This window comes from Lepisosteus oculatus, chromosome 3 (assembly GCF_040954835.1).
Source record: "Lepisosteus oculatus isolate fLepOcu1 chromosome 3, fLepOcu1.hap2, whole genome shotgun sequence".
NCBI classification, from domain to species: Eukaryota; Metazoa; Chordata; class Actinopteri; order Semionotiformes; family Lepisosteidae; genus Lepisosteus; species Lepisosteus oculatus.
In genome coordinates this window covers 5,117,300-5,139,056 of record NC_090698.1, presented here as the reverse complement: position 1 = coordinate 5,139,056, position 21,757 = coordinate 5,117,300, and the positions used below count along the sequence as shown (strand labels likewise).

Sequence of the window (21,757 nt, the reverse complement as noted above, 5' to 3'; positions counted from 1 at the left end):
AAAAACACACAGCGTTCCTTCTGCGGCTGGCAGGGCGCCCTCCAGTGCGTGTTTTTTTCCTTCATACGATGACCGTGAAGAACGTGCAAACCTGTCCTCGATTTTCTTCGAGTTTGTCCCTCAACACTATCACACCCAGCAAAACAATGCCACGCTGTCCAAAAAATGACCCACTGCTGGAGCAGAGATGACTACAACTGGAGACCACTCATATCCTCCGTCTCCGACGTCCCCCAGCGCCTCCCACACAGAGCTTCTCCTCTAATCCACACGCCTGTCAGCCATCACCCTCTCCGAGCACAGGCAGCCAGGCAGGCGACTGACCCGACTGACAAAGGCACACATGCATGGGAACCCCCATGTGCACCCAACCCCAAAGGGTAATTCTCCTTCCCAAAAGATCTTAAGAATGACTTCACTGACACCCCTCACCCAGACCTCCGGAAGGGCTCAGCAAGGAGACCAGTGGGCCCTTGTCAGCTGCACAACCAGCAGCCCCAAGGCACAGAACGGGCCCAGGAAGTGGAGAGTCTCGGTGAAGGACTTGACTACTGTATAACTGGCGTGGGCCAGTGTGGCACCACCCCACTGCGCTTCCCAGAAATCACAGGTGCCAGGGACTCCCAGCAGGACTCAAACTGGCAAACCCCAGAGCTAAATCCCCGCTCTCAGGATCAACGGCAGGACAGATTGTCAAGCACGGGACTCAAGCTGCAGCATTTGAAAGTTTCCCGTGGGGTAAATGACTCATGACCACCCCGTTTCTCTGCACTGTGCCACAGGGTGAGAGCGTTACTGACCGTGTGCCCCCTTGCACAGTTATTAATGGCCTCCATCTTCACGGACCAGTACGCCACTGCATCACATTAAACATCAAATCACAGTGAGAAAACAGCCAGTTATTTACGCCCAATTAACAATCTGACCTAAGATTTCAGGTTGCGAACCAGAGGACACTGCTCTGCCCATTGGGCTCGATAGGCAGCTTGAACCTTAAACATCAAAGAATTCCAGCATGTCTTCCAGGATTCTGTGGGTTCCGCTGTCAAAGCCAGAGGGCTGATTCCAGACTCCTACAGTCTCTGTGCTTTCTAGGCTTAGGAGCACCGAGATCAATTTCGGCTCGCCTCCCCTCTGTCACCGAGAAGGCTGAGCGGGCCTCAACACCACTCCACACCTACCAGAGTCCGTATGCGGTTTTCAATCCGTCCCCAGGCTGGACCAGAAGTGGTTTTTGAAGTTGCCTCTGAAATCAGGACAACAATAGGCAAAAATACAGATGATATTAATATACAGAATAGCGAAAGTGACTGATTATGCTGCGTTGAACTAAATAAAATAAGTAAAAATGTATTAAAAGTTGAAAAACCAGACCCTTCTGTTATTTCTTAGTTATATACTCCTTTTTCCAAGAAACCTATACAAAATGAACAATACAGTAAATATGTCTTCAGTGCATGTTGTAAGGCAAAGCAAAAACAACTCTTTGAAACACCAGTCACAGGTGGTCAATACTTGCAATTACAGGGTCTCATTATTGCCTCCTGCATTTTTCTGATTTAGTAGAGACTTCAAACGCCATGTCCGTCTCTCTTAAGAGCTGGGAGTTCAGTACTCCAGCAAGTGCAAAACTGTCACGTTGAACTGAAAAATAAATCTCTTGCTGAGCAAGTCCACTGCTGAAGCTGCCTGGCTATTCAGGAGAGAAAACTGCTGTTGTGTACAGTCTATGGCACCTGATCCCAGCAGGGCCAGTACAGGTGCAGTCACTATCCCACACCCCACTTTTCAAATGCCCTTGTACCCCCACCCCCCTTCTTTGTCTCCACTGCACACTGGGAATATCAACTTTCTATAAATAATCTAATAACCCTTCTTGCATCTTCTTCTGTGCGTCTAGTATTTATTCTCCTCTAAAACTGCAAAAAAAAAACAATACTGTAAAATCACCAGTGTTTCTGATGTGTTCCGAATGGTCTGTAAAAACTGGCAAACTCAATCCATCTGCTGCCAAAAGCCTCCTTCCTGCAAAGGTGGCTAGCAGAAAGTGCACCGTACACAGCACGACAGTACACTCTCCACAGCAACAAGGCACAACACCCATCTCCTGCCAACCAAATGGGACCAGACAGGGGCTGTCTGTGCAGCCGATAACATCCGATAATACCTTCATACTTGTCCTTCTTGCTACCTTGAAAGCAAGAAGGACAAGTATTTAGGGAATGAGCAGATATAGCAACCGATGAAATCCATTGAAAAAAAACAATCAGAATAACAGCCAAGGCCAAGGTGAGAGCAGCCAGCTTCATTATTAAGATATTTATTCCATGTGTAGCGAGTGAGACTTCAATGCACTGGGGCGTTCTCACCGAAGAATGACATCGGGCTACACAACATGAAATGTTTTCCAGCACGGCACCAGAGTTCTGGGTATCCTGAAAAAATTACTTCATGTGGCTGATTAGAAGTCAGAGGGCTAACCTCAACCTCCTTCTTCACCAGATTTCTGGCAAAAATCAAGAAGTGCTCACAGCTGAATTCACCCTGTCCAGCACCCCTTGAAAACAGGGAATGAAGATCATTCAGAAACTTGGCTAAGAATGTTTAAAATTCAGCAAAAAGGTGATCTTTGGACCAGAAATGTCAGGTCAAGGCTAACAATGGACCTGAAAAGAGAAAGCAATTGCCAGTTTTAAGTACAGAGCCAAGTGGGACGTAGAAAATGCTGCTACATCTTTAAAAGCATGGTAACAAATACAGCAGAAATATTACGGCACTGTTACAATAAATTCCACGGAAACAATCAGCAGTTTTAGACAGAGGTCAGAGATGTGGACTACAGCAAACTGGACAACTCCTTGTCTTTGCCGTACTGAACCCTGGTGCACAAGCAGCATGCTTTGGGGCAAACGGCAGAGGACAGAGTCACATCAGAGTTACTCTTGGCATCCTGGGCTCGTACACCAGCAAGAGGGTACTAGTGTGCGGCAGACCTCAGATCCACTAAAATACCTCCAGACAGAGCCCACTCCACACAGACCTGGAGTTTCACACACAACTTGAACCAGCAGCCTCCAGGATCCAAGCCCCAGCCTGGCATCTTTTGAGCAGGCGTTGCCTGCCATTGTGTGTCCTTCTTCCGAGAGCTTGATACCCGAGCCCATCCATCGCCCCCACACTCCCCACCCCCAGCTGGATCACTAAGGTCCGAAGGTCCGGTTCCAGGCGCAGGAGGGATTACAAGCCCCCGGTCCCTCTAGGACCTTGACCTCCGGCCTGCAGCGTACGCGCTGTAGATGGAGCGAAACATCTCCCAGCAGGGGATGACGGCGCCCAGCTTTGAGCACATCAGGAAGGAGCCCGCCATCTTGCGGTGCAGGGAGTAGGTCTCCTCCGGCGGGGGCGTCAGCCGGTGCCGCAGCATCACGGGGACCAGGCTCTGGATGCGCTGCGTGGTGCTCTGGGTGCTGAAGTCGAAGGGCTCTGGGGAGGCGAAGGCTTCCCCCAGAATCATCACCGCGTCCACGTGGGCCTCCTGCATGGCCTGGGGAGGACAACAAGCGGTCTGAGACCCACTGCGGGGGCACTGCCCCGCAAGGGTAACGGGCGAGTGCGGTACAAACAGCCAAGAGGAGTCTCCAATGCCTGCTCAGTTTTCCTGACCGGGTTGTACAACAGGAGACTGGCTGGATCTGTCCCAGGGAGGAGGAGGAGGAGGAAGGAAAAAGCCACCCACCTTGGTTTCAAAGCCAGTGAGGAATTTCAAGTCCTTGGATTTTTGGAGGACCCTCTGCCTGTCCCCTACAGAGGCAGCATGCACCACCTTGTAAGAGAAAGGGACAGGGCTCAGAGGGGACATGTTTCACAGCTCCCAAATGCCTGCAGGTCCCCAGGAGTCCACCTGGTACCCCCACTTCACAGAGCCCCGAAAATCCTGGAATCTTAGGTCTTGTTGCAGTACCACAAAAAAAAAAGTCACTCTAGAAGCTACAGGGATCCATCGGAAGTACAGAGACTTCAACAGCATAACACACTTGTATCTGACTACTTCTTCTGATACACGTTATTTCTACAACATGTGCTTTTCACTCTGGCTCAGCTACTCCTGTTAATAATCAGACCGCATCTGCAAAAGAAATAAAGAGAATAATACTCTCTGAGGCTCTGCTAAAACTTCCTCCACTAGATTAAAATAGTGAACCTCTTACAAGATTTGGCGTCTTACAGAGAAGGAATGAAATCCACTCCGACTGTCTCACTGTTTTACGTAAGCTGACTGCATACTTCTATTCAGCTCCAATCCTCATTTCCTTTATCTGCTACAGTTCATTACAGGAATTTAGGTTTTACATTTCATTAGAATACCAGCAAATTCAATATCTCACTAACAATAAGTCACTTTAGAAGTCAGGTGTTAAAATGGGAACCCGCTGACCAGAGAAGTCCTTTATCCTTTATCCAGAGAAGTATCCCATGGCCGGCAGAGGAATCCTACTCCATTGGGCCCCTGAGCAAGACCCTTAACCCCAACTGCTCCAGGGGCGCTGTACAATGGCTGACCCTGCTCTCTGACCCCAAGCTTCTCTCTCCCTGTCTGTGTGTCTCATGGAGAGCAAGCTGGGGTCTGCGAAAAGACTAATTCCTAATGCAAGAAACTGTATTTGGCCAATAAAGTGATCTTCTCTATCTTATCATCTCAAGCGCTGGTCCAACTTGTTCCTGCCCAGCTGTTGGTTTCATGATGGGTACACCTACCTCGATGTAGTCGTCGGTGAATTCCTGGCTATAATCCCGGCATGCTCCAAAATCTAAGAGGGAGACCTGGAAAAACCACCGGAATGAAACAGCAAGGATCAGCGAGGCGTAAGTATTTGATAGCAATGGAATAAAGACCAAAAGGGTCTGTGAAGTACTGGCCTTTCATAAAAAGAGGTCAGAAGACCAAATTTTAAGTGAAACCGACTACTTTCCCAAACGTTTCAGAGGTCATCCTAATCACACCATGGGTCCAGCCCCCTGCTAAGAGAGAAACGTTTGGTGCTACTCAGAGAAAGTGGCCCCTGTGCATTCCTTCATAAGGGTATGCATATAATAGTATATAATGTGAAATAATGGTTTCAACAGCTTGCACTGATGTTCTGCAAGGGATGTTGCTACATGTGGGTCAATACCAACAGTAAAGATTGTTTAGGTGCTACATGACCAGTTTCAAAAGGTATTTTTATCTCTTCTTCTTCCTATACATTAAGATTCTGCCCCTCTTCATTTGCATTTCATGCTGTAAGATGCTTCCGGTTGTTATCATGCCTGGTTGGAATTTAAGTGTTGAAAATGTGACCAGTGAAACGTCACCTTGATTGAACACTGAATATCACTGAATACCATACAGGGTGACTTACATCTCACTACACTTGGATCGCTCATGGTCTAGGCCCAGACTGAATCAACATCTGAACCTGCTCAGTCTTTCAAAATGACCAAACCTCATACCAGGTCTCCTCTGAGCAGAAGCAAGAATCTATTTGTGAGCAATGCGTTACTGCATTTGTAATCTGAGAGAGTAATCTGGACCCGTCAAGTCACCAAACATCACAGGTCACATGCTGAACTCTAACCCTTGGCCTCTGACCTCTGGGGTCAGCTTTTGCACAGAAAGCAGAAATCACTAGGGTGTTATGCAATGCATGGCGGAAGGTGCAGACTTGGGAGAACAGAACAGTCAAGGACTAACCTTGTTCTGCTCTGCATCGTAGAAGAAGTTGGACCAGTTGGGGTCAGTTTGCATGAAGCGAAACTCAAACAGTTCCCGGAGACACAGGTGCAGAATGTTGGAACAGATCTTGGGGGGGAAAAAATAAACTAAAATTGGCAGAAGGCAAATTTTGCCGAGTGAAAAAACGACACCACAAAGAAGCAACATTGGGAATTTTTACATGTCCTGCGTTAAAAACTTCACAATTAGAACCTGAATTTTTCACCCTTGTAGTCAATGATTTTTAACTGTCTGGAAGAAGAAAAAAAAACTCACTTCCTATTATCTATCCTGCATCTGATCAGGAGAAAAAAATGACTTCTGAAACAGAGGTCTCTCAAGTCGTCTACTTTTATTTCCCAACTTGAGCTGATATCTGCACCTCCAAGCCAGATCAGTCTGACTCTTTCATGATCAGTGATCGGACTGTTGGGCTTGGATGTACACTGTAACCAGTTGACTCAATGCTTTTCATCGTCCTGTCACCTGCACTTTAACCCCATTAGCACTCCAACCCCAATGAGATGACTAGACCTGGTGACGTTCTAGGGACACCTGCAACAGCAAGTGGAACAGCGGACAGAGATGCGTTGCAATGCCCTGACAGATCTAACCGAAATTCAATAAAACCAATCCGCCCACAGGATGCTAATTCATCCAGCACAAATTCAAGATGTCCGCTTGGAGATAATGGCGTAGCCTTTTCGAGTAACCTCACTTGGCCTCCTCGCATTTCTGTGCGTTACAGAAGCCAGCAGCTAGTCACCAAATCAATGGCGCTGTGACCAGCTGCCACCAAGTCCCAGATTTAATCAAGGCAGACCCGATATGAACTCTGCACAGGCCGGAAAAGAGGGAAAATTAAAATCAACAAAGGTTCAGTAAGGCGGTTCATCTCCTGCAGACATACTGGCTGGAATTTTTAGGACAATCCAGAACAAGCAGGCTTACATCTTCAAATAGCCCCAACAATACACTATATGACGTTTGGCAAGAACCCCAGGACTAAGACCAAATCAATCTTGGAGGACAACAGTTTCCATCCTCTTTTAAGAGGATAATCTGTTAACTGCCAAAGGGATCTAATTATTAACTGAAGTGCAGCAGTTTAACTGGAACTGGAGACCTAAAGAGACCTGAAGATGTGCTGGACTACAGCTGGGGGGGGTCATACCTGGTTGCGGGTCTCCTGTTCCAGGTCTATGCAGCGATCCAGCGGCACCCCTGACACCAGCTCCATGCACAAGACTCTCTCGGTGGACAGATCGTCCACCACTGCCGGCACTGTGAAGAAGGGGTCTCCATCTAGAAGCTCCCTGACATCACGGCAGAACAAAGCTCGTCAGTCTGGAGGACATCGCCACACGCTGACAACAACCGACACAAGGAACCCAGATTTGCAGTGCACAGCGGATCTCTGCATCAAGACTCCAGCACATCAGCAGTCTGTGCACAGTCGTCCTGCACCATACGGGCACAGCTGCAAGAACGACAGTGCACCACAGGTCTACAACAAACCGTTTCAGCGCCATGTGTCCATACGTTTAAAAGACATTCGGAAACAAATGATGAGCAGTTAAACCAAAATCATGATTTTTAAATGGAAATGATGAGGGACTTTCCACGAAAAAAAAAAAAAAGTTCTTCAAGTGCAATATTTTTCCCAGGACGCACGAAACTGTTTGCTGTAAAAACGGCACAAAAATAATATCAAGCTAATCGCTCGAAAGCAATATTTTTTTTACACGCATCAATAACAGATCCCCGGCTTCCCTGGCCTAGCAGAAACATTCGGCATGATCACACCTTTGGGTCTGACGATGTTAAAATGTTACAAATGCGGGTGACTTGATTAGCCGAGTCAACTGCTTTAACTCCTTAAAGCTAGTGATGAGCTTACTGCCATTACCGCACACACGGAACTTAACTCAAAAACTGACCGGACGAACACATCACAAGCCAAAAAAGACAAATGTAATGCATATTTATGAATTATATTACAAATGACTAAGATGGTTATGTGTAAAAGAGAAACTGTTACACGTGAAGCAGCACAATTTAGGACCCTGTCGGCTTGCCGTAGGTCTAAAGCACACAGCATGACTGCATGACAGCATGACAGCATGGGCTGTGCCTGTCCGGGGGTGCAGCGCTGCCCAGTACCTGAAGCGTTTGGCACACTTGGCCTCCCTCCTGTAATCGCACTCCCACTCCAGCTCCCTCTGAAGGACCTCGATGCTGCTTTCCGCAAACAAGCCTGAGGGGACAAATTGACAACATGAGGCAGACTTACAACAACGAGGAAGAACAACTCCAAGCACCCTGGTCTCCAGCTGGTCTCCGGAGACTGGACTGCTGTGGCCAAAGAGGGGAGTGCAGATCAGGTCCTGGAGGGCCGATGTGTCTGCAGATTTTAATGACCTAAAAAAGCTAATTCGTGGCTCATTTGGTCCAATTCAACAACTTCTCCAGGCCTTTGGTATTTAAAGAAACTTAGAAGATCTGAAGACGGAGCAGCTCCCCAAGATCAGGATTAAACACCTCTGGCCAAGTGCTCAGAATGAACGACGGGTGAAGCACTGCTTGCAAATCGCTGCTCCACCTGCTGTAAGACACGTGGATCTATAAAATTACAGATGCCTGCCTTCCACAGGATCCTTCCGCACTTTCAGCCTAGTTAGTTTGACAATACACTCCCAATCATGGAAAAATGAACAGTTAAGAAGCTGAAAACAATCCAAAGGTGCAAATTTAAAAATATTAGCTCGGTCTGACAGCTCACAGCACAAAACAGAAAATCTGGCAGACCCCCCAGACCACACATTGCACCTAGTACTATAAACAACAGAAAACAAACAGAGCCAAAGGGACTCCCCCAAGTAAAGGCTCTCACTTGAGTCGAGCCCGAGTCATGGCAGTGGCTGACTTGTACTGACATGTACCCCGCCAGCCCCGTGCTGTGACTCCAGGGGTAAGCGGACCAGTCTTCTCAACGTTTGCTAAGGCAGCAATTCCTGTAACTGGCCAGGACACCTGCAGGCTTCCAGTGATCCCAGCAGTGCCAGCAACAGACTCGCTCTCCGGTGCGTCACTGCATGTGGCACGTGCAGCGCATCGGAAGGCAAATGTCTCTAACAAACGGGCGTGTTCTGGGATCACGTGTGTAGCGTGCTCTCTCTCTATCCTCGGTAGGTACAGAAGCTCAGTCTTTAAGGGAATTGGAGGTTCCCATTTTTTTTTTTTTAAACCAACATAAATGCACATCACCTTGAGGCAGAGCCACGCTCATCTTCAACACGGACAGCAGGTTGTTGACGTCGCTGCGAATGCTCTGCGCTATTCCAGGATACTACGCAGGAGACAAAACCAGAGGTGGCAGTGCCACTCAGTCAGGGCATCAATGATCTCACGTCGGGACAGAGCGGAGCTGTGGTCAGGGCTCTGGACTCACAGCTCAAAGGCTGTGGGCTCAACTAAGGTGCTCCACTCCCAGCTGTTGCAGTTTGCCAAGCTGTGCCAACTGGTATCGGTACCAATGAGGGGGGTAAAAACCCTGTGATGGCCAGACTTGGCACCGCTTGCAAACACTGGGATAAGCTCTAGCATGCAGAGCCTCTAGGATCGAGTAAGCACTTTACTTTTACATGGTTACCACGGGTCTGAATTAAGACCAAACCTGGGCCTCCTCTGGCATTCACGGATACAAGGCCAGTAAGAGCAGGGCGCTTTTCATACCCTGAGAGTTTCTATGCAGTAGGATACTGTTCCTTCCCCGCTCTCACCTGGATTTTCATGGCCACCTCCCTGCCGTCCTTCAGCACCCCGAGGTGCACCTGACCGATGGAGGCGGCAGCAAAGGGCTTCTCCTCGAAGGACGCCAACCTGTCCCGCCAGTCGGCACCGAGCTCCTCTTGCAGTACCTTCTGCAGATGGAGGGACAGACGACATCAGAGCCTGGCCACTCGGAAGCAGCCCCCAACACGGCTCTCGCGTGCAGCAGCAAGCACAGACAGACACTTTAATAAGACTCACAGACAAAATATTATGTTCCTCTTAAAAGAGCCTTTTAGTATGACTGTTGGTAAACCGCAGCGACTGAACTTTCATCGGCATATTCCAGGATCATACAATGACACCTAGAAAGAAAGAACAGATGTCCAAAATGTTTTTTTTCTTTTATTTCTCCATCCAATAGGAACTTTTGAGGGGATTCTGGCTTTTCGTTTATCAAAACTCTTTGTGAAATTACACAGCGTTTGCACAGAGTGCACAGAGACCAGTATTGGAGAGAGAGCACAAAAACTAGCACAGTGCTGTACTCCGTGTGTATTGGGATCTGATCATGCTTTTCAGCAGTCAAGGAAGGAGCTCAAACCCAACAGTCTTTGCTCTGCTGGCCTCACTGGAGCTGGCCTGGAGACCTCTGGAGTCTTTGTACGTGTATACTGTGAGGATAATGATTAGAATGACATCAAACAGATTTCACCTCCCAAATGTACTAAAATCAGAAATCTTACCGTCATTTGCCAGGCTGGCATGAAGTCTGCGCTCTGCCTGACCCTCTCAAAAATCTTCTGGAGCTGCGGGTTGATGAAACTGCTGTCTGGACAATAAGGATGAAAAAAAGACAGCGTCTTCTGAAAAGCTCATTCACGGACAGACTCATGTTCTGCTTCATGTTGCTGGAGAGCGACGCCTGCGTTTGTTAGATCTTTTTCACACGAGTTCACAAAAACGCACAATAGATCTACTTGGTGGATTGTATGGAAACATCTAACACTGTACCTTGTCTGAAAACATATCAGCATTGCTCCATTATTCAGGTTGAGTAATAGAAGATTTAAAAAGCTAAAATGGTGACCAACTTTGGCTCCTGAAGCACTTAAAAGGTCTCAAAAGGTACCCTTAAATCATGCACTTGTAAAAGCTTTGATGCATTTATTGAATTAAATACAACAGAAATGGTCATTGAGAGCAACAGGGTGTTGGAGTCTTTATTTCAAGTGAAATCGAAAGCTTCTTATTTGAAGAAATCACTAGCTAAGTGGCTAAAACAAAGCCGCTCACAGAGAGCTTAAATTCAGAGGAGAAACTCGGAGATCCAGCAACACCCACCCACCCCCTTCCAGCTGCTTTTAATGTTCACACTCTCCCCACTGCTAAACACATGATGTGACAGCATCCCACGGCAAATGGGTGATAAGAGAGATGACACCTTATACAAGATCACAACTGCACAGGCTCACAAACCAAAGAGAGCAAAGCTCTCATACACGCAAGCGCCTGGTTCAATTAACTAATTAGTGCCACGAACACAGTACCTTGAATGCTGAGCATCTGTCCGATTTTCAGCGCGGCTCCCCGAACTTTGCACAGCGTGTCCACAATTCTTTCGGCGTTGGATTCGGACAGGAAGGGCGAGTCCAGGAGAGCCCGGCCATCTCGAGGGACAGAACATATTGCACCGTTATAAGACAAGCAAACCCACCCCATGTAACTTTATCTAGCCATCCCTGCATGTGCTCTGCATTAACACTGGCACGTGTTAGGCCACAGGCAAGTGTCTGGGAAACAATCAAAAAGTTCCACCAATCAAGCACAACTGTAGTTTTATGAGCCAATCATGTGGCATTTTTTAAATTTAGACCACTTATCCAATCTCTCCTCGTTTTGATTTCTTCATTTCGCAAAGCGCTACACTCTCTGTTTTTTCTTCACTTTCTCTCGGGTGGCTACTTACTGGCCTGTGTCTGCTTCCCTCCCAGAGACTGCTTGGTGACCTCAGCTATTGCACCAAGACCCAGGGCGACAGCCAGGCCTACGTGTGGGAAAGTGGAAAAACAACACGACTGCTGGGCAAACAAAATCACTTATTGCAAAGCAGCGCCACCTAGTGCATTTAAATCAAAAGGCATCCTTTTCCAGGCAATGTTCCATCTGCATTTATATAGCAGGTATACGGTTCTTTAGAATATCATAACCTCGTGACCCCAAGTCCGCAAAAAAGAAAGATAAAAATGTAGCCTATGGCTCCAACAAAGCAAGCCGAGTTCACAATCCCTGTGAGGTTGTGCTGGGGAACACTGGAAGGTGCTCCAGTCAACACTCCTAGAGCTGATCATCCAAGGTCTTTTAATCCTGCTTTCTAGGATCTTCTTCTCAGGATATAATGTAGGCAATTCCACTCCCTGGACAATGATTTACTCCAGAACTAGGTGCACTGGCCAAAATTTTAGGAACCCCCCCACTGTTAAAAAAAAATGCTGTGCTCAACAGCTTCTTTATGGTGGCTACACATTAGTCATTAGTCTACCACTACTGGGCCAGATACGACTCGAGAGCCTTAGTGCGATTTCAGATTACATCATAACTAAAATATTATGAATCCCAACTGTATGAGAAATGCAGTGGTTTCAAGAACAGTCTGAACAGGATGCGAGCATGGGTTCTACAACATGAAGGATTTTAAGCCCTCGGTTTGTGAGGGATAATTACTTGGATTGAACTGTACTTTCCAGGAAGCCAGGAAGCTTATGCATTTGACAGTATGTTCCCAATATCGTGGAAAGTGAGTGTATCTGAGATGGTGGTGGAAGTGAAGATATACTTTTGCCCACATGTTGCGCAGCAACAATTTTATCTGTCAGAGATGTGAATGTTTTTTTTTTCCCTAATGCACGGAGTATTGAAAAATATGAAAAATCTCAGAAAACATGTTACAGAGTGCAACAGCCACTCCTTTGGACTGTAGTTTCTGTGGGACCCCGCATTGTGCACCTACCCCCAAAGTTAGCGAGCCGACTGAATCTCGTCGCAGGGACGCTCCTCTCCTTGGCTCGGTCGCTCAGCTGAGAAAGATCGGAGAACAGGGCCGTCAAAGCCAGGGGGTATTTTTCAATTTAAAAAATGAGAAAACAAAAACAGAAAAATGAAAAAATGTTGATCCAGAATTACATGTACTTAGAAAAGAGATTTTCAAGATGTTGGTTAAAGGGCTTCTTTCTGGATCTTGCTTTCCTGAATTTCTGTAAATGCCTCTATTACTTCTATGAGCCTAAATTCCCATGCTAATTACTTCCTAATAAAACAGATTCCCAAAGCTGACTGCACAGGAACACACGGCACTGATACAGCTCAGCTATGTCCTGTGATATTCAGAACCAGGGCAGCCCCCCCCCCCCAGTAAGCAACAGGCCTTTAGGGTCCCCTCGGGTGCAGCTCCTCACTTTCTGCCGAGCCGGTTTTGAAGAGCCGCCTCTCTCCATTGGCCGCTTGGCCTCCCTGGCTTTCCTGATGTCTTCGGCGGTCAGTCGGCCCAGCGCCGAGTCCTGGTGGAGGTGCCGAGTCTGACCCGGTCCTCCCAGGCCGGCCGCCTGCTGGGAGAGGTGCTGGGAAGCCGGCCGCTGCAGGGGAGAGCTCTGGGGCTCGGGCCCTTCGACCTCGGGGGCCATCTCAGAGCCCACCGCCCACTTGGCCAGCTCCTCTTCCTCCCCCCACCCGGAGGCTTCTGGGAAATCCACTCTCCCTGTCTGGGGTGGGGAAGAGCAGAGCAAGGAGACGTCAGCACTTTACCAAAACAGCACATCTACAGTTCTGTTTCAGACTGGGGCACTATAAAAAGTAGAGTCTGCTGGGTGCACACTCTGTTTTATATACAGAAATAAACAGTCAGTATTGTAAAACAAAAGATATTTTGGAGTGCAGATTGTAAGTGTCTCAGTTGCATTTCTGTGGACAGCACCTCCACGATTTTTGGATGTGTGCTTTCTTTCCCTTCAGGGTACTACCTACTGAAAGGGGAACAATTGGACACAAAACAAGAGTGACCAGAACATTCCCCGTCACACCTGACACTCGAAGCCCCGTTAATTTAAAGTGCTTCAAAATGCACACGCCACTGAGTTGTCCCAAAGCGTGAGGAGTGGTTCACAGATGAGAGGCCATTCAGCCCAACTTGCCTGATCTTTAAGGAAGGCTGTCATGTGAAAACTAAGCCCTGAAGAAAACTCAGCCTGCCCCATGCTGACCGAAAAGAGGACAGGACAGAGGAATACTCAGTTTGAACTGCGTCCCTGTTTACGTGCTGGGCTGTGCTTACCTCTCTGGCCGCCAGCAGGCTGCGCAGGCCGTCCTCCGCGCAGTTCTGCACTCTCTTCAGCCCAGCGGTGAGGCTGCTGTTGCTGGCCAGGAGCCAGAGCTGCTCGGCCTGGGTCTCGGCGAAGGCCGCGCCCACCCGGCCCACGCCGCAGAGCACCTGCTTCGCCTCTCCCCACATCGTCAGGCCCCTGCGTCACAGAACACAGCGACCCCAGTTCAGGACACTATACTGTAAAATGTTGCCATCCCTTGGATGAGACGTAAAACCGAGGTCCTGACTCTCTGTGGTCATTAACAATCCCAGGGCGTTTCTTGAAAAGAGTAGGGGTCTTACCCCTACATCCTGGCCAGATTTCCCATTGGCCCTTACCAGTCATGGCCTCCTAATAATCCCCCTCTATGAACTGGCTTCATCATTCTGCTCTCCTCCCCACCAAGAGCTGGTGTGTGGGGAGAGTACTGGTGCACTCTGGCTGCCCTCTCATCATCCAGGTGGGGGTACACACTGGGGGTGGTGGAGGGGAGTGTCCAGAAAAGCACTATATAAGTGTAAGGATTATTATTATTTTCCCTAGATAAAGGTAGCATGAGGACTGCAGGCTAACAAAGCCCATCAAGGAAACACAACACTGGGGTCACACCTCTGTCTCTCTGGGAGGTGGGGAATAAGAACATTCTCGTGCACAGAAAACTGGGGACAGGTCATCGTGCACCCTCGCAGCCCAGCCTGGGATTCGGACCCAAGCGCTGACGTTCGCATCACTGCTGTTGTGAGAAGTGCCCTCGGAGCCACAGACTGGACAGCACCCTTAGTATCAGGCGGGGGTTTTAGACTGGGAGTCGGAGATCAACCGGAAGTTGATCCAAGACTAGTAGCGTGTGTAATCAACACTTGGAACACAGTGTACGTGCCGCGAGCCAAGGAGCACGTGTGACCTGCAGTTCTGCCTTTAATCATTCAGACTACACACCAACATTATTTTTATTTCAGATTCCGCCTTGGACTGGCATCGCATCAACAGTGCCGCCCTGTGCTGCCCAGATCTTGGTCAACGGGAGCCCTTTGAAAAGCAAGGCTCCGTGGAGCACCCTGGGTGGGCCACAGCATGGAGCTGCAGTCGGGCTTCTGGGCTTGTAACTGGAAGGTTGTGGGTTCAAATCCCAGGAGAGCGTCTGCTGCTGTACCCGTGAGCCAGATGATCTGAGCACCTGAGAAGCTCCAGTAAAACAGCCAGCTGCATAAAGGGGTGCTATAGTCATCTTGGATAAAAAGCATCAGCGGAATAAATTAGTAAGAAAAACAACAGCAGTTTCAGGTATTGAATAAAGCACAATTTATATAATTTATCCTCACATGACACTACCAGTCACATGGTCGTTCAGAAAACAGCTGGACTGCCACTATCTACAACAATAAATTGAATTCTAAAAAGATACAGAGAAGCATGAAAATTCCAACAAATTGGTTTCAATGACATTTGTTGCGATATGAACACATTTCTACAAGAGAAGCCTACTCCCTTACATAAACAAGCCGCCCAGCTCCTGATGCACATGTTGAGATCCGTCTGATCAAATTAGCAAACCGGATGAGTTAGAATCGTGCTCTCATTTGTAATCTTTCATATGTTCGACTTGTCTGGAACTAGACAACTGGAAAATATCCGGTTATGTAAGCTCTGTAACAGGCTTGAGGCTAGCACATGTAGTACACTACACGTACACCGCAGCTGGTGTGTACCCTGCCTGTCTTTAACGTTCCCCGATTACCCAATAAACACAGAGGAAAATGATGTACAGCACGTCCCAGTCAAATATCAATCACCACTGCCCCGCTAGCTAATGTCAGTCTAATCTTGCACGTTGCTAACAGGTTCTGAAAAACTGTCCTCCCTGTTCACTCCACCGAGCGGTTTTCAATTCAGAAACCCAACACTTCTACCAGCTCGCCTCTTCGCACGCATGACAAGAGCGTAACTAAAACGCCACAGCTTAATGGATATACCAGCAGTTCATAAACAGGAGTGCAAGAAATGTCATTTTTTTTAGAAAGTAAAACATCGAAAACACAAAAGACGTCTGCGGGGGTGCGAGAACATGTTGAGACCCCGAGGGGTGCAGACTGCAGTAAAGGTTAAGAACCACTGGAGTAGCTGAACAACTTGTCTGTAATGTCAAATATTACGGTACTCATAACTTACCAAATTTGGTGAATTCCTGCGCTTCAACTTGAAATAGAAAAATCGGTAGCTACTTTTTCTTCTGTAATTTGAAAGCCGACTTTAATGTAGGTGTACTACTTCAAAAACAATCCATTACAAATTCACACTCTTGCCCTTCAGTTATGACCACCAGCGTTTTGCAATACCACCATACCGGAAACAGCGCCTTCAGAGCGGTTCCGCCTTAACAGAGTGGATGGATGCTGCTTTCAGCCAATAGAGATACACCGGAAGAGGGATGACTAACATGTCGCGGTACAACGAGCTTGCCTCTCGTTGTCATGGTATTAAGGAGGTGATTGGCAGATCTGCAGAACCAATGAGAAGGATGGATAATAGCCTATCGTTGTCGAGAGGGGGCGGTGCATATTGGTTGCGTAATCGATATCAACACGAGCTCAGTACAGACTAATGGAATAGGGTTTTTAAAACGAGTGTATGAAAATCACGTTTGCAAAATAGCGGATGCAGAACTGTACTCAAGTGTAGCTTGTAAAACATTATAAACGGAGCGTAATAGACAACACAAATCTCCTTAATCACTGAAAGTTTGCATTTTTGCCAATACTTGGACAGGTTTTGAGACCAGGCTGGACGCGCAAAGAGAAGTGCTAAAAATTACGTTTTTCTGATGTACTGTTCAACTTATTAAAACAATCATTTAAACTTCGGACACATTATTTCAAAGCAGAAAAGACGAGACCTTAACCTTAATTATGTAACTCTTTTTAATGGGGTTTTAGTATTTTTATACAGCGAGATCTGTTACTTCACTAACTTCACAGATTGTAGGTCAAGTGTAATTTTACTCAACACTTTGATACGAACAAGTTAAAGTATCACAATGTGTGCTGCAATCAAGAAATCAATCTTTGAATCTTATGTGCACTGGAAAAATCTAGCACTGCAATTGTAGGTTGTAAATAATATTGATTATTAATATTTCAACATATTGTGGGTAGCCTGAAAATGAAATAAAACTCAAATGTACACAATAAAATAATTCTCTAATAAATATGTTTCAAAAGGTTCGGGGCAAAAAATGGACATTCAAAACATTGGAAAGGACCATACAACTAAATTTTCATAAAGACATCTTAAATGTCTTTATAAGAAATAAATACGTTTATCAGGAATAAATGTCTTGATAAAGAACTTTACAAGGAATATTCAAAAACCTTCAGATAAACCTTTCGAATCCCATTAGTTACATTGATTTGTTAAATCAGAAACAAAAAGCTTCTCGATACAAAAGCATATACAAATAGCAATATCCTTTCAGACATGGTGCGAGTACTACAGACAATCACGGTGAAAAAGAAACAATTTTACAAAACACTGGTAAACAAATCGAAAGGAAAACACATCGAAACATAAACACACGGGTCTTTCGTGTTAAGGTGATTTTTTGTCGAATAATATAATTATCGAAGACGTCAGTGAACCTCGCAGGACACACCTTCACAGGTCTTGAGGTGACGCGTTACACGCGCTTCCGGTCCCGAATCGGGCTCAGCGCGAGGCTCAGCGCGGGGCTGCCGTGCCGGTGGCGCTCGGTACACCGCGCCGTGGGCAGTAGTTGACTGTATGCGCCCGGTCGCCGGTCGCCCCGCACAGCGGACACGTGTACTTCCTCAGAATCGGGCAGGAGACCGTCCCGTCCTTCCTCTTCAGGAGGTGCGAGGTGTACACCGCCGGCGCCTCTTCGTTTTTCCTGCAGAAGGTGCAGCCGACGCCGTTCGAAGTCTGCTTGGGACCGGGACCGGGACCGGAAGCGGAAGTGGAAGCGGTTCCGGGGCCGCGAGGCTTGGCGCTGAGGCCCGGCGGTGCCAGCTCGTGCCAGCCTGCCCCCGCCGCCGAGCGGGCCGAGGAAGCGCGGGACCCCGGCGCTTCCTGCAGGAGCGTGCTTTTCAGCTGCAGGTAGTCGCGCCAGGGGTTGAAGTTGGTGGCGCCGCTCTGAGGCTCCATGTCCAGTGGTCACTGACTCGTCGCAGTCTATCGCGAGGCTTTTTATAGGCTGGGGCGCTGAGCAAATGCAAGACTGTCTCAAGAATGTTTGTATCTTTTCGACAGCGTAAGTGTACGACAGCTAAATAACGTTATTTTGAGCTTCTAATGCTACAACACCAAATGAGGTGATAAAGTGTCACACCTGCAGATGTCTGACACGTAAACACGAATAACAGACAAGGTTATTTGTAATTCATGTAGATAACTGATGGAGAAAAATTCTGCCGGACTGTCATTTAATGCATGTTTTAATAACCACCTGTTATCTCTGGAAATGGCATTCGACATTCACCTTGTAGAAAACAATGTACAGTACCAGAGCTCCAGCCTTTGTTTTTTCATTGGATCTGCTGTATAAAGACACAAGAGTGCCTATGATGAAGCACTCGGGGCGTACGCAGTGTCATCAGGCACTGGCTACACCCTGAGTGAATCTGTGACAGGCGGTGAGGTGCCTCAGACTTTCTAAGGGCAGGTTTCAGTGGATTTGCTGGTCGTCTGGTAGGTTTTTAGCAGGAGGTAAAGCAGTCCCAGTCTGCATTCTGATCAGGATTGCCTTTCTCGCTTTTTACCCCACAGGCAGGTAGCGGGGAGAAGCCTGAGTTGGGCCGAGGACGGGGACGGGGGGTTCTCCAGACGAGCACCCGGCCTCTGGGAGTGTCTGCTGAGACAGCTCAGCGCACGGGGCGAGAGGATAAAGCACCCCAGACTGTCTAGACCGCACACTTCCAGCGGAGCTGTGAACAGGGAGGACACGGGGAAATGCAGACTCCCACCAGACGGATGCCCAAGGCTGGGGTCAAACCCAGAGGGGAAAAAAAAAAAGGTGGAGCAGTTGCCCACAATAAACGACTTGCACCTGCGGCCAAAGTTCAGAATCTGTTACTTTTCCCCAGCCACCTGCCTGGGTCTAGCCAGACTTTGTGACTTTGTGTTATTTCAAGGTCTGCAGGAGGAGGTCTCCTGCAGCTGGGGTGCAGTGTGTGCGCTGCTAGGAGCCTCTCAAGCCCGTCGTGACAACAGCAGTGCCACCTGGTGGCCTGACCTCCACAGACCTCACAGCCCAAGCCAGGGCCGCCCCCCCCCTACAAGGGGCCGTCCCCCGTCCCACTGGATCAACACGTCCCGGGATGCTGACCTGCGGCACAGTGTGGAAGGAGGTCTGGATACTGGGGCACCTTCCCCGTGACGAGCGCTTTGTGGGGAGATGAGAACAGAGGCAGAAATGTGTGGATTTGCCAGGGTCTGTTCTATATGAAACTCTTTCCTGAAACAGGCAGAGGGAAAATGACTTGAGTTAACCATCTGATACCGTGACTCATGAATTGAAATTGCTCATAATTCTGAAGATAAAACTTCCTCGGTTTCATGTAATAAGCTTATTATAATACACAATCGTTTAAAATGCCCGGAAGAATTTAACAATAAACAACTTTATTATTATTATTATTATTATTATTATTATTATAATTGCTTGTGGAGACAGATCTGGATTTCCCTCTTTCCTACAATCACCTCCCAAGAAACAGGCAACTATTTTTATAAACGGCCTCGGTCGCTTCATTGTCGCCGCAGTCTTCTTAAATTCAAATCTGCGCCACTCCTCGAACATCACCTGTGCTCATTCTATTTTTACCAACTTCACGTAAGGCTACAAACCTGTTTAAAATTAGTCATTGTTTTTTTTTTACTCATTCGAAACATGTGAGCACTGTGTCTTGGGTTCAAATCTGTGTTTTTGTTCTGAAGACCGTGCGACTGGCGCGCTGTAGGCGTTCAAGCAGGTATAGGCTGAAAGCGACGATACAACAGTCTTCGCTTGCAATCGTGTTTTAAATCTCGACAAAATTGAGCTTTGAAAGTGACTACTTTCGATGATATAGTTGGAAGACTAAGTATGGGCAGACCTATCGTACAGACGAAGGTGGCTCTTTTCCTACCGAGTTACATTCTTCAGAGCGTCACGGATGCGGTATTTAGGCAATGAGGAGAAATTCACAAACGCTTCGCTGAATTGATTGAAACGATATTTATGGCCCGTAACGACTGCCGTCTCTCTTTAATTTTATAGCATTTGTTTTTGTAAATTCTGTAGTTTTGTTTCTGAAATTTAGCTCCCAAACTCAATGTCCTAAATGTATGTGGGAAATACAGATACAATTTAGAAATTATATCTGAATGTTTTTTTTTTAAATCGATTAGATATTTAATGTTAAAACCCGAAAAGCGATGTGAAATAATTCAGTTAAACCACATTTATCTTGAAATATATATTTTGTACTCTAGGCAAAGACAGTTGTCTGACATCCCTCGCAAGTCGCGTATTAAGAAATGTTTTGCTACTGCAGACTCCGTGTACTCACGATTTTAGCCGACTTCTTAATCATGTCATGTCATTTGCCAAACGGCTTTATACCATACGGAAGCCGGAGCCTACCGGCATGCAACGGGCGCAAGGCAGGGTACGCCCTGGAGGGGGCGCCAGTCCATCGCAGGGCAAGTGCAAGCCAATCATACACGGGGACAATGTGATGGCCACAGTAAAGGTTGAAGGGGGAAATTTGGCCCGGACACTGGGATAACTCCCTACTCTTATCGAGAAATGCCCGGGGATCTTTAATGACCACTGACAGTCAGGACCTCAGTTTAACGCCTCATCCAAAAGATGGCACCCACTACACTGTCCCTGCCACTATATTAGGACCCACACAGACCACAGGGTGAGCGCCCCCTGCTGGTCCCACTAACACCTCTTCCAGCAGCAGCCTCAGCTTTTCCAGGAGGTCTCCCCTCCAGGTACTGGCCAGGCTCACACCTGCTGTAGCTGCAGGAAGATACGACTGCTAAGCTCACTTCTTAATGTAAAAAAAAACTATTTTCTAAAATAAATGTATACATAAGGTTATAGTACAACGAGGATAATATACTATCTTTAAAATATGCTCAGATAATAAACTTCTTGTTTTCAGTTTTAAACCATGGAAAAATACCACCAATAAAACACAGGATGCAAAAAAAAAAATTCTGTTTATCCAGTTAATGCCAGGAAACGCACAGGAGGATTACCTCATCCGCACTGAATACCCCAGCATTAAAATCAACTATCTGCACTCCTTTCTCCCCAAAACCCGTTCAAACTCGCCCGATACGCAGCACTATTTTTAAGATCGTTCTATCTCCAGTCACCTTACTGGGCCCGTGGGCCACCTCCGTACTGACTAGGCACAAGCCACATTGCTGTCTTAAGTCCTGTAGTTCCACTTCCAGTACCTTTGCTATTTGAAAAAGAGGAGGTGGGTTCTGTAACAGTTTTCACAGATGTAAATTAATGTATTGTAACACAACGGGGGCTCAGGCGGGCACCCTTGCTGCATTAGGTCAGCCCCCCACCGTCGGGGGCTCGAACCCAGGACTCCCACGTCACTCAAGAGGGACCTAGCCCCGTGAGCTAAAGAGAGATCTCCCTACAGCCCAGTAGCTGTAGTCCTGCTATCACAGGGAAGGGCGGTGACGTCACCTGCTCTGGTACGCCGGCTCTTACACAGTGCCTGTCAGCCGTAAGCGTTACAGTATTTACATCTAGAAGACATGTTCCACATTGCTCCCTATGTTGCACACATTGAAAACCACAGGTTTGAGGGGCCTTGTTGTGCTTGATCCTTTACAGGCTTAGTGT

General features: G+C 47.4%; 2 protein-coding genes across 2 annotated transcripts; both read right to left on the bottom strand.

The window, feature by feature from the left end:
* Positions 1-2,304: 2,304 nt before the first annotated feature.
* Positions 2,305-16,249, bottom strand: coq8b (coenzyme Q8B). Its single transcript, XM_006627632.3, has 15 exons — positions 16,051-16,249; positions 13,851-14,037; positions 12,979-13,281; positions 12,534-12,600; positions 11,493-11,570; positions 11,074-11,193; positions 10,270-10,355; positions 9,535-9,675; positions 9,020-9,101; positions 7,916-8,009; positions 6,927-7,068; positions 5,732-5,839; positions 4,756-4,821; positions 3,737-3,823; positions 2,305-3,544 (listed from the first exon to the last, which is right to left on the bottom strand). Exons 2-15 carry the CDS (start codon positions 14,025-14,027, stop codon positions 3,257-3,259), a joined length of 1,839 nt encoding a protein of 612 aa, XP_006627695.2. The 5' UTR covers positions 14,028-14,037; positions 16,051-16,249; the 3' UTR covers positions 2,305-3,256.
* Positions 16,250-16,785: 536 nt separating this feature from the next.
* On the bottom strand, positions 16,786-19,372 carry LOC102691068 (nanos homolog 1-like). The gene has a single exon (XM_015340956.2). The coding sequence runs from the start codon at positions 18,037-18,039 to the stop codon at positions 17,596-17,598; it is 444 nt and encodes a 147-aa protein (XP_015196442.2). The 5' UTR covers positions 18,040-19,372; the 3' UTR covers positions 16,786-17,595.
* Between the last annotated feature and the right edge of the window lie 2,385 nt (positions 19,373-21,757).